The 13,250-nt window shown below is 39.7% G+C and overlaps 1 protein-coding gene across 3 annotated transcripts in view; it reads left to right on the forward strand.

Moving 5' to 3' along the window:
* The first annotated feature begins 14 nt into the window (after nt 1-14).
* Nucleotides 15-13,250, forward strand: part of SERAC1 (serine active site containing 1) — a 62,361-nt gene continuing 49,125 nt past the window's right edge. Inside the window, exon 1 of one of the 3 annotated variants that reach the window (XM_019749382.3) lies at nt 15-155. Coding sequence is in view for 1 of the 3 variants with exons in the window: in XM_088795323.1 (XP_088651449.1) it covers nt 8,518-8,526 (9 nt within the window). In the remaining 2 variants the exon portion in view is untranslated. Of the gene's footprint in view, nt 156-8,128; nt 8,527-13,250 lie in introns of those variants that run through there. The other 2 variants (XM_088795323.1, XM_074333753.2) reach the window with 2 other exon arrangements.

Here is a 13,250-nt window from a genome sequence, read left to right on the forward strand (position 1 = left end):
CCGAGGGCACCGGTCGCGGCGCTCTGGGGGCGGGGTCACATGCCGCCCGCCGCGGGGTGGAGGGCGCGGGCTGGGCGCTGGGGAGGAAGGTGGGCTCTCCGCTGACCAGGTCCGCGGTGAGCGGCTGGGAGCAGCCCAGGACCACGCGCTGGCAGGTAGGAAGGGGAGGCCTGCTCGTGGGGGCGGGCGAGAGCGTCAGCCAAGCAGGGCAAAGAGGAGAGCTGGGAGGGCGGCGACGGGGCGCGGCTGGGGAGTGGCCGGGGCGCCCCCGCGAGGACGCGCGGACCCCGACTGACCCGCCGACCCTCCGCGGGTGGTGAGGGCCTGTCTCCGAGCCTCCGCAGCCCTGCTCTTCTCTGGTCGTCGCCCTTCTGTGGTTCCTTTCTGAGGCCCACAGAGCACGTGCCGGCACCTTCAGCCCGGGCGCGGTAGTCACGGAGTGGTAACAAGCAGGACGAAACAAGTCTCATTCAAATTGGAACCTTCCGGACTCGGCTTCTGGCTCTGACAGTGGAGGTTGAATGGATTGAATGCTAATAGATTTCTAAACCCGGCAACGGTCATTTTAACGTGAGAAACCCCAGAAGGTTCTACAATTAATTCCTTTTCCAAATTCTGGTCTGTAGTCCCACACTCTTAGTTATTTTTACCAGTGGAGGTAGGATGGCCATGTTTCTGTTCCTTAGGTTAAATTGTGCTTCCCCAGTTGAGCTCACGCTCTTTTTTACTTCCTGTGTTCATATGATTTACAAACCCGGCTCTTCCATTTATTTCCCTTTTCCTAGTCCTCAAATCTTTTCCTCCTGTTGGTTCCCATATTGTTGCACGGAGGTGCTCTCTCTCTAATTTGCCCCTAAGTCTAGGTCTTCCCAAGTATCTTTTTTTTTAAGTAATAATTACCATTTATTTTTATTTTTTTAATTTTTATTGGGGAATATTGGGGAACTGTGCTTTTCCAGGACCCCTCATCTCTAAGTCAAGTCGTTTTCAATCTTGTTGTGGAGGGTGCAGCCCACTGGCCCATGTGGGAATCGAACCTGTGACGTTAGTGTTATGAGCACTGTGTTCTAACAAACCGAGCCAACTGGCCGCCTCTTCCCAAGTATCTTTGCCTTTTGTCTTTGTTGCATGCATTCTCCTCTTTGACCGTCTCATCAGTTCCATCACATTGAACCTCCACTCTTGTGCTCCAGGCACTGGCTGGAACACCTGCACATTAATGAATGACGTGTGAGTGCTCTAAACTACTCCTCGAACTGAACTAGGAGTTCTCCTCTTTCACTCTCACGTGAAAACCTGCTTTTCTTCCTATTTCTACAAATTATCCGGATTTTAAACCTCCATTCATGTATTCAGCAAACTTTTTTGTGCACAGACTATGTGTCAGACACTGTTCTAGACCCTGGGAATATAATGGTAAGCAACTAATTACAGAAGGTGGGGAGAGAGACACTAAAATTAGTTCACAAGAAGTTATCAGATGGTGATGTCATAGAGTGATTGGAGGGGCTACGTTAGTTAGACAGTGTGAGCAATGGCCTCCAGAACCTCCAAATTGTATAACTTTGGCCCACTCTGGGGAGGAACCAGATCTCCTGGCAAAATGATTATAATATTTATCAGGAAGAGTAAACTGACATAAATAAGTCAAGTTTGAGATAGAGGAGTAATGCTATCAAAATACATTACAAAGCTTCAGATAGCATTAAAGACTATGGTAGCACTGGAACCGAATAGATAGCCAGAAAGAAAACGAGAAGGACATATATGTGTTTGTACCGTGTTTCCCTGAAAGTAAGACCGGGTCTTATATTAATTTTTGCTCCAAAAGATGCATTAGGGCTTATGTTCGGGGCATGTGATCCTGAAAAATCATGCTAGGGCTTATTTTCTGGCTAGGTCTTATTTTCGGGGAAACACGGTATGTACATATGTATGCATACATACACACGAATTTATAAGGTAAAGGAAAGATCACAAATCTATGGGAAAAAGCGGGATTATTCAATAAACTGAAAGAAAAGAAAAAAGGGGTCAGTTTGGGAAAATTTCTGAATAAAAAATTCACTTCTATACACCAGCAATAACTAACTAGGAATTTTAAAACTAACAAAAGATATTATTCATAACAGTATCAAAACTAAAGTTACCTACAAATAAATTAAAGCTGTGTAGTCCTTTAGGGAGAAAATTACGATGCTCTATTGAAACATAAAGGAAAACCCAAGTAAATGGAGAGATATATAGTATTTATGGATGGGAAGACTTGATATCATAAAGATGTCAGTTTTCCCCAGTTCTACAAATTGAGTGCTATTCTGATTAAAATTGCTGTATGATTTTTCATGGGACTTGACATGCTGAACCTAACATATGTATGGAAAGGAAAAGGACCAAGAATAGCTAAGTCAGTTTTGAAGAAAAATAAAGTCTTTTTCTCCCAGATATCAAAACTTAATATAAAACCGTAATAATTAAGACTACTGTCTTAATTACTGATACTGGCTCAGGGATAGAAAAGTAGAATCATGGAACAGCATAGAGAGCCTAGAAACACACCCGCATACTTAGGGGAGCTTAGCATACCACTAACTGGTATACAAAGCAAGGGGAAAATCCTAGAAGAGTCCGGTAATGATGCTGAGATATGTGGTGTCCATATAGAATAAAGACAAAATTAGATTCCTACTTCATACCATTCACAACAGTCATTTGCAGGTGGATTAAAGCCCTAGATGTGAAAGACACATCTGTAAACTATTTAGGAAAAGATACAGGAGGCTATATTGTTCCTAGGAAATATTTCTTTTTTTGTTTCATTGTGGTTAAATACACAGCATAAAATTATCATATTAGCCACTTCTAGGTATACAGTTCTCTGGGATTCATGTTATTATTGTATAGCTATCACTGCTATCTCCAGAACTTTTTCATGTTTCTGGGAAGGATTTCTTAAGTTACAAAAAACACCATTGAGGATGCTATTGCGTTTCTCCAAATGAGAGATGATGGTGACTTGAGCTACAGTGGTGGTAATAGTGAAGGTGGAGAACAGTAGATAGATTTGGGGTATGTTTTGGTGGCAGTAAACAAGTATTGTGCATGGTTTGGATGGGGCGGTGAGAGGAAAACAAGGAACAAGGGCGACATCTAGGTTTTTTGCTTGAGCTATGAGATGAATCATTTACCATTTATCATCAAAAACTACTTACCATTTATTTGGTAGATGAATGGAGAAAGAATTTGGGGAGAAAAAGATACAGAATTCTGCTTCGGACAGTTAAGTTTGAAAGGCCTGTTGAATATCCAAGTGTAAATGTTCCAGTAGCTGTTGGATAGATGGATCTGGAAAGATTGTGGCTGGCGGTACAACTTTGGGGCCACAGGCATATAGATAGTTAAAACTGTGATGTGTTAGGATTAGATTCAGTTGAATTACACAGAAAATATCAGATGATAGTGGCTTAAATAGGCAAATGATTCTATAGGTAGGCAGGCCTCTGCTGGTATGGAAGCAGCCCCATGGGCATCGGGGACTTGCTGCTCTGCCATCCTTAGCACGCTGCGTCATGGTGGAGATGGCTGCTTTAATGCCAGCTGTCCCCTGCTTACAGCAAGAGGGAAGGGGGAGGTGGCAGAAAGGCACATACTCTTCTTCAAGGACACTTCTCAGAAGTTGCACATAACACATCCACTTACAACCCATTAGCCAGGTCTTAGTGACCATGCTTAACTAGAGGTAAAGATAGACAATGTAGTCTTTATTCATTTTTTGTGTGCCCAGCTATCATTCAGGGGTTTTATTAATAAGAATGAAGAGGAGAATGGAAGTTTATTGTCAGTGTGGTTTCTTTGCCAAGCAGGGCAGTGAAGCTACCGTTAAAAAGGCTCCAGTGAGCTTCCTGTTGTTGAATTTCATGGAATTTTAAATGTTTGTTTCGTTTGGTACTCAGTCTCTTCCTTTTTATTTTCTGTGTCCTTCTTAGTCTCCTTCTCATAATTTCTCCTCTGTTCTCTACTTAAAATTAATGTTTCAGACTTAATGCCATCACAATTATTTCAAAGGCTTTATAAAAATAGAAATTTACAAGTTGAGTTTAAAATTACGTGGAAGTGTCAAAAACCTAGAATAGTCAATCTTGAAAAGGAAGAACAAATTCAGAGAATTTATACTGCCTGGCTGTAAGATTTATTATAAAACTACAATAATCAATATGGTTTGATATTTATATAAGGATAGGCAGATAGATGAATGGAATGGAACACAGTTCAGAAATAGCCCTGTATTTATATAGCCACTTGATTTTCGACCAAGGTACAAAGGCAATTCAATGAAGAAAGGAAAGTCTTTTCACCAAATGATGCTGGAACTATTGGGTAGCCACAAAGGGGGAAAAAAAAAACCCCACCTCAACTCCTATCTCACCCAATACATAAAAAATAATTTGAGATGGATCATAGAGGTAAATGTAAAAGTTGAAACAAAAATGCCTTTTAGAGAAACTCAGGAGAATGTCTGTGTCTTTGAGTAGGCAACAATTTCTAAGACAGCAATATAATAACCATAAAAGCAAAAATTTCATAAAAGAGATGTTATGAAAATTAAAACTGCTCATCAAAAGCTACCTTTAGGGAAATAAATAGGCAAGTCACAGAGTAGAAGATATTTGCAGTATATGTGTACATATATGTGATAAAGAATTTGTTTCCAGAATTTATAAAGAACTCATAACTAATTTAAAAAAATAATTCAATTTAAAAATGGGCAAAAGACTTGAACAGACACTTCACACAAAAATAAATGTAAATCACTAGCATGAGTATAAAAGTGTTCAACATTGTTGTTAATTTTTCGAGAATTGTAAAATAACCCCACAATGAGATCCTACCATATACCCACTAACATGGCTAGCATCAAACAGGCCAACAGCGTCACGTATTGGCAAGGGTGTGGAACACCTCCTTCTCCTGCAGTACTGGCGCAGTGTAAAATGCTGCAGTAATGTTGGAAAAATATTTTGCAGTGTCATAAAGTTAAAGATATATTTGCCATATGACCCAGCAATCCCACTCCTAGATATTTACCCAGAGAAGTGAAAATATGTCTCCAAAAAGATTTGTATTAGAATGCTCATAGTGGCCTGTGGTAGGCAGAATATTGGCCCCCCAAAAATGTCTGTGCCCAAATCCCTGAAACCTGTGAGTATCACCTTACATGGCAAAGGGACTCTGCAAGTGGAATTAAAGTTATATATCTTCAGGTAGGGAGGTGATTTTAGATGATCAGGGAGAGCCTCATGTAATCGCGTGGATTAGAAGTGGAAGAGGAAAGCAGAAAAATCAGAGTTGTGGCAGTGTGCGAAGGATAAGCTGTTGCTGGTTCTGAGATGTAGGAAGCTGCCTTCAGAGATCAGAGGGAGGTGTCTGAGAGCCGAGGGCGGTGCCCAGACAAAAACTGGCAAGGAAACAAGGACTTGAGTTCTGCAGCTGCGTGGAACTGAATTCTGCCAACAACCTGAAGGAGCCTGGAGGTGCGTTCTTCCCATAGCTTTCAGTAAGGAATGCAGCCCTGCTAACACCTTGCTGTCAGCCCTGTGAGACTTAGAGCAGAGAAATTCAATCTAAACTCGTGCCTAGGAATCTGAATTTTAATCTGCAGATAATCCTAGGATGACATTTTGAGAAACACTATTTTATATACTATTCTTCCATAATTTCACTCAAAGTTCATGGTTTCAACAAATAGTATACGAGGTCTGACAATTAAGTTCGTGAACTTGTTGAAATGATGTTAGTAACCTTTTTTTGATATCAGAGGGATTATTCATTATGAATTTGTACCAACTGAACAAACAGTTAACCAAGTTTGCTATTTGGAAGTGCTGAAAAGGCTGTGTGAAACAGACGAATTGAACTTTTTGCCAACAATTCATGGCTCCTGCATCACTACAATGCACCAGCTCACACGGCACTGTCTGTGAGGGAGTTTTTAGCCAATAAACAAATAACTGTATTGGAACACCCTCCCTACTCACCTGATCTGGCCCCCAATGACTTCTTTCTTTATCCGAAGATAAAGGAAATATTGAAAGAAGACATTTTGATGACATTCAGGACATCGAGGGTAATACGACGACAACTCTGATGGCCATTCCAGAAAAAGAGTTCCAAAATTGCTTTAAAGGGTGGACTAGGTACTGGCATTGATTCATAGCTTCCCAAGGGGAGTACTTGGAAGGTGACCATAGTGATACTCAGCAATGAGGTGTGTGGCACTTTTTCTAGGATGAGTTCACGAACTTCAGACCTTGTATGCTGATGACTCAAATCTATGTCTACAGCGTAGGCCTCTCTGCTGAGCCCACTTAGCTTTATGGAGATCTTCCATGAATATTGTACAAGAACCTTAATCTCAGCATGTTGAAATTGGGGATTCATCCTTTCCCTCAAATCCATTTCTCTTCTTGTATTTCCCTATTTTGGTAAATGTTATCCCTGTGTACTTGCCTCCAGGCAGCACCCTCTGCTCCCTCTATACACATGAAAATTTTAGTTAAAATGTAATGAGAACGTGGAATTGTGAGAAGGAAGACAAGAGGAAACTCAGAAGACAGTCATAGCACTGGGAGAGGTTGCAGTAAGTTACAGGATTATCAGAAACTGATAGAGACCTTAATTACTTGGACATAAAATGCCTCTAGAGTTAAAGTCAGCTTAGCCTAAAGGTGATTGTCTTGAAGGCATACCCTTCAAGGAAATAGGGAGTAGAGCATCTCCTCCATTAGAAGTGGCACAGAAACTTGCTTTTACCAGGAGCATGAAAGAGTAGAAATTGGAACTCCACTCTAATTCTATGCCAAATTTGGTTGTGGGGTTTGAATTCACATTGTCTTCAGAATGCTGGGAACCCAAGTTGAAAAATCCATAAATTTGTAATACTTGTTTCACTTTGGCCGAGAAAATTTGAAACTATGCTGTAGCCCAGAGGACTCCCACAGGAAATACTTCCACTGAAGATGAGCTCTCAAAGATTACAAAGCATATAAGCAATCTGTGAAGGATAGCAGGCCTAATTATTAGAAATAGTGGTTCAACAGACAGACTTTAAGTATGTTTAAAGTATAAAGGAATATTATAAACTACAGGAAAGCCTGTTAGCTAAAGGAACCAGTAATTATTGCTTACAAGTCTAAGGTTTGAATACAGGGTCTGTCGGGTCAGTGATGGGCTACTTAGTCTGGGATGGCCTCACGTGCCTGCTGGCTGTTGGTTGGTGCTGGTGGCTGGGCTAATGGGGGTATCGGGCAGCATTTTTCTTGTCATCCAGCAGATTGAGCTGGGTATTTTCACAATGCGATGGTCACAGGATTCCCAAGGCAGCAGAGACAACCCTCTGTGTGCAGGTGCTTCTCAGGTGTCTTTGCATCCTGTTTCTATTGTCTTTTTCTTTCTTTTTTTAGGTTTATTGGGGTGACAATTGTTAGTCAAGTTACATAAATTTCAGGTGTACAGTTCTGTAATACATCATCTATATCACATTGTGTGTTCAACCACCCAGAGTCAGTTCTCTTTCCATCACCATATTTGATCCCCTTTACCCACATCTACCACCCCATTCTCCCCTTACCCTCTGGTAACCATTAAACTATTGTCCGTGTCTATGAGTTTTGGTGTTTCTATTGTCTTGACGGCCAAAGTCAGTTGTAAGGCCAGTTCAGAGTCAGTATGGGGGGGGGGGGGGTCTGCCAGAGAACAGGGAACTAGGAAAGTGAGTAACTTATGGCCATTGTTTTTACAATCTGCTGTGCTTTAAGACAAAAAACAATAGCCTTTAAAAAGAGCAGACGAGTGTGAAAGTGAGCTGATGTGAAATTTTAGAAATCAAAAAAGTCATTGAAATACTCAGTGGATTGAATGGCAGGCTAACTGCAGCTACTGTGTTTCCCCAAAAATAAGACCTAGCCGGACAATCAGCTCTAATGTGTCTTTTGGAGTAAAAATTAATATAAGACCCGGTCTTATTTTACTATCAAAATATTTTACTTACTTTTTGTTATTTATAGAAAAATAAGACCCGAGTCTCATTAATATTTGCTCCAAAAGGCGCATTAGAGCTGATTGTCCAGCTAGGTCTTATTTTTGGGGAAACACGTAATAAAGGATTGGTGAATTGGAAGATAGATTTAGGGAAACAATCCATAATACTACCAGAGAGACAGAAAAAGGAAGAAAATATGGAGAAAGTTGAGATTTGGAGGATAGAATAAGTCTAAATATCTAGTAGGAAGTACTCATACCAGAAGATTAAAAGAAAACAAAACAGATGGAGTTCTAGGTGGTAATTATTAAGAAAATTGCAGAATTGGAGGAAGATACAAGTTCAAAGATTGAAGGAGCACACTAAATCCTGAGTGGGATACATAAAAACAAACCCATACCCAGATGTAAAGGAGAGAAGTTTAAGAACTTCAGAAACAAAGAGAAGATCTTGAAACTGCCAGATGGAATGCAATATCAATGATAATGGTAAGTAACACTTACCGAGCACTTCACCTGGAATAGGCACTGTTCTGTGTGCTTTACATGTGTTAACTCATACAATATTGATGACCCTTTATAGTAGTCCTATTATTGCCATTTTATAGATGAGGAAAGCGAGACACAGAGCTTAACTAGCCTATAGTCATGTCTAGTTGTGTTTTAAAATATGTCCAGGATTTTGTTTTACTCATGTATGGTAAGATGACATACACAGAGACATCTGCCTTGAAAGAAGAGTTTATTATTTCTACGTAGTTCCCAAAAGGAGGGGCATGTCACACTCTGCAGAGCCATGTGGGGAAACATCACGGTTGGTCAGGAGGTGGAAGGAAGTGAGGGGAAATCTCGGGTCAGAGCCTTTGTTACGATTTTTTGGGAGGGAATGGACAAGACAGGATTGGCAAGCTGAACAAGTTTAGATTAGGCTGTTTTGAATAATTTTTGGCAGGCTCTGGGCTGTAGGGATGGTCCCTCATTACCCATACCTGGCCCTGGGTTGATGTAGGGCTGGGGGCACTTTGGCTGGGCATGTGATAGCTGAAGGTGGTGTTTGGCGGTAGGGACTAGGTAGGGTCAGTTTGCATATGAAAGGTGTGCTCCAGAGCACATTGTTTGCAGTCTGTAGAAGTTAGCTAACCCTGGAAGGGTTAGTCTCCTGGGTCCTCAGGTCGCAGGATGTTACGCATCATAAAATAAGACCTAATTAGTACAAGTTATTGGTGGAACTGATTTGAAACTGGGCAGCGAGGTTCTGTAGAGAACAGTCTTGTCCTCTTGATTATTGTTTTGCCTGCAAAGATTACAGAGCAGACTTACAGCAGGTTGCTCGGGAGCAACAAGGAATATCCGATGTAATATCAGTGGGAGTACCATTATGTGCTGAAGGAAACCTGCTAATCTAGAATTCTAAACCAGCTATTTTCAGAAAGAGGGTGAAATGTCACATCTTCAGATTTGCTAAGACTGAGGGTGCTGCATTCAGGCCTTCATGAGAGAACTACCAACAGATCTACCTTCTTCCAGAATGATTTGAACCCACGAGGAAGTCGTAGATGTAAGCAGCAGTGGTAAGGAAAGAAATAGGCAGAAACATTGGTAAATATATAGATGGACTACTTTTAAAATGACATCTTTTAGGGTGTTTAAAAATCATGTGTTGGAATTAAAATACTAGACAAAAATGCCTAAGAAGATCGGAGAGGTCAGATTGGATTTAAAGCATTTTAACATTCTCATTTGGGAGGATAATGGTATTGCTTAAATTTATATTTAAATAGCAGGTTTGAAATGTAGTTATTTTCTAAATGAATAGAAATAGATGGTATAACTTTAAACCAGTTAAGGGGTCATAAAGAAAACTTGATCTATCCGACATACAATAAATGTAAAAGGATTTAACTCATCTATTAAAAGACAGATTTTGAAATGAACTATACACGACACCAAAGATTATAAGCATGATGGGGAAAAATGTGATAATTGAATACTTGTTAAAAGAAAACTGGTAAGGAAAGACTAATATGTGAACTAGAACTTAAGGCAATACATGTTGATAGGGACAAAGAAAGATTGTATATGATGATAAAAAGAACAGGGTACTAAGATTGGAATAATCTTGAATTTGTATGCACTAATATATCTTTTCACATGACAAAAAAAATGGAGTATTCATTTAGCACAGTAATTAGAGAGTTCTGCTTTACAGGGTGAGATCCATGAAGGCAGGGACATAATTTTCACGTTCGCTGCTATATTTCCAGTGCTTACAACAGTTCCTGGTTCACAGGGATTCAGATAAGTATTTGTTGGATGAATAAATAATTTAAAGAAATAATGGACAGCTATGGGGGGAAGTTGATAAATGCACAAGAGGGTATGAAAATTTTAAAAGCCTCTCTCAGGTACTAGTAGATGGTGCAGACAAAATTGGTAAGGCTGTAGGAACTTTTTTTTTTCCAATTCTTTTTTAAATTGGGGAATATTGGGAAACAGTGTGTTTCTCCAGGGCCCATCAGCTCCAAGTCGTTGTCCTTCAATCTAGTTGTGTAGGGCGCAGCTCAGCTCCAAGTCCAGTCGCCGTTTTCAATCTTTAGTTGCAGGGGGTGCAGCCCACCATCCCATGTGGGAGTTGAACTGGCAACCTTGTTGTTGAGAGCTCACATTCTAACCAACTGAGCCATCCGGCTGCCCCTCCGACAGCTCAGCGGCAGCTTGTTGTCTTCAATCTAGCTGTGGAGGGCGCAGCTCACTGGCCCATGTGGGAATCCAACCAGCAATCCTGATGTTCAGAGCTCGTGCTCTAACCAACTGAGCCATCCAGCAATCCCTGTAAGAACTTTTAACAATACAATTAACATGGTTGATATAATGGATGTACTAAATTCTGTCCATAACGGAGAATAAGTTTTTATGATAGATTTATAAATATTGGCTGCAACCAGGTAACAAAGCACGTCTCCACAATTCCAAAGAATCTATGTTGCAGAGCACAATAAAAAGGTAATCTTTAGGCATTTTTTGTTTGGAAACCAAAAACAATCCCAAACAACCCATGGATTAGAGGAAATCACAGTGGAAAAATTAGGACTTGTGAAATTTAGGTGAAGCAAAAGTTATATGGGAATTTATAGTCCTAAATGAATGTATGAAAGAACAAAAATGCTTATAATATATTAGTTAAGGATTGTTGAAGAAGTTAGGAAAAGGACAGAGTGAACCCAAAAAAAGAAACAAGAAAATAATGAGCAAAAATGAAAAACAAAAGTAGATAGAGAAATGATAGGCAAAGCCAACAGATGATAAAAAATTAATAAACAATTTTTCTACTAATAAACTCTAGAAGATGTGCAAAAGTAAAAAAGCACAAATAAACAATGCTAAGAACAAAAAATGGTAGACAATTTTAGGGATGAAAAACAGGAATAGCACGTGTGCTTCAATGTTCATTGCAGCTTTATTTACGGTGGCCAAGACATGGAAACAACCAAAATGTCCTTCGATAGATGAATGGATAAAGAAGTTGTGGTATATATACACAATGGAATACTATTCGGCGGTAAGAAAAGATGATATAGGAACATTTGTGACAACATGGATGGGTCTTGAGAGTATAATGCTAAGCGAAATAAGTCAGACAAAAAAAGCAGAGAACCATATGATTTCACTGATATGTGGTATATAAACCAAAAACAACAAAAGAACAAGACAAACAAATGAGAAACAAAAGCTCATAGACACAGACAATAGTTTAGTGGTTACCAGAGGGTAACGGGGGCGGGGAGTGGGGGGTGGGAGATGAGGGTAAGGGGGATCGAATATATGGTGATGGAAGAACTGACTCTGGGTGGTGAACACACAATGGGATTTATAGATGATGTAATACAGAATTGCACACCTGAAATCTATATAACTTTACTAACAATTGTCTCCCCAATAAACTTTAAAAAACAGAACAAAACAGGAATAGCGTGATGAACAACTTTATGCTCATGATTTTGAAAACTTAAATGCTCATTTTCTTGAAAAACAGGTATTATCAAAACTAATTCAAGAAGAAAGAAAATCTGAATAAACCAGTAACTATAGAAATAATGACTAAAAAAGAGGCAACTTATCAACCCAATGCAATGTGTGGACCTTGTTTAGATCCTAATTCTAACCAATAGCACAAAAGTTTATGAAATAATTGAAACATTCATTGGATAGTTGATTGATGATACTAAGGAATTATTTATTTTTTTGGACATAATGGTGCTTAATTTTTTTATTTTAGATACATACTAAACCAATTACAAGTTAAATGATATGACATTTTGGATTTGCTTCAAAATAATGGAGTCTGGTCGTGGTGGTGGTGGTGGTGGTGGGAAGTAAATGTGGGTTACAGTATAGATTGTACCGTTCAGTACCATAGCCACCAGTCATATGTGGCTATTAAAATTAAGTAAGATAAATGTTTCAGTTCCTCGGTCCCACTAGCATAATTTCGCACTAGTGGTGCCAATACAAGAAATGTCTCTCATGCAGATACCCAATTGGATAGAGTAGCTATAGGTGAAACAGGATTGGCCATGTGTTGAAAATTTTTGAAGTTGACTGATGAGGTTTATTTTATTGGCTGCATTTTTATACATTTGAAATTTTCCATGAAAGGAGGAAACAAAAAACATGCATGACCTTTGTGAAGAAAATTACAAAAGATCTAAAAGCAGACTTGAAGATACACTTTTCATGAATGGAGGGACTATCAGTTCTCCCCAAATTAATCTGTCAATGCAGTTCAGTTCCAAAATCCCAATCGAGACAATCTTGAAATAAACTGGGGTGGGGTGCTCCCTCTAAAAGCTGTCAAGGCCTATTTTAAAAGTGTAGGAATTAAAAACATGTTACATCAGAGATGCAGGTTTAGACAGACAGACCAATGGAACAAAACTGTCCAGAAATGGGCCCTAGCTAGATCAGACCTTGGTATATGAGGAGTCGCTTCTAATCAATGGGAAAACGACGGTCTAATAATAAATGGACTTGAGATGTTTGGTTTTAAGAGTATGATGGTTTGATTTTAGGCATTCTGGGTTTTAGGTGTTTGTAATGCTTCAAAATGGAAGTGTGCATGAGGCAGTTGAATATATGCCTCTGAAGCTTAGACCTGGCTTAGAGATTTGGGGATCATAAGCTTATAGGTGTTCATGTTTGTGAGGAAAGCACTA

The sequence above is a fragment of the Rhinolophus sinicus genome, chromosome 2, assembly GCF_057876585.1.
Source record: "Rhinolophus sinicus isolate RSI-liver-muscle chromosome 2, RSI-T2T, whole genome shotgun sequence".
Classification (NCBI taxonomy): Eukaryota; Metazoa; Chordata; class Mammalia; order Chiroptera; family Rhinolophidae; genus Rhinolophus; species Rhinolophus sinicus.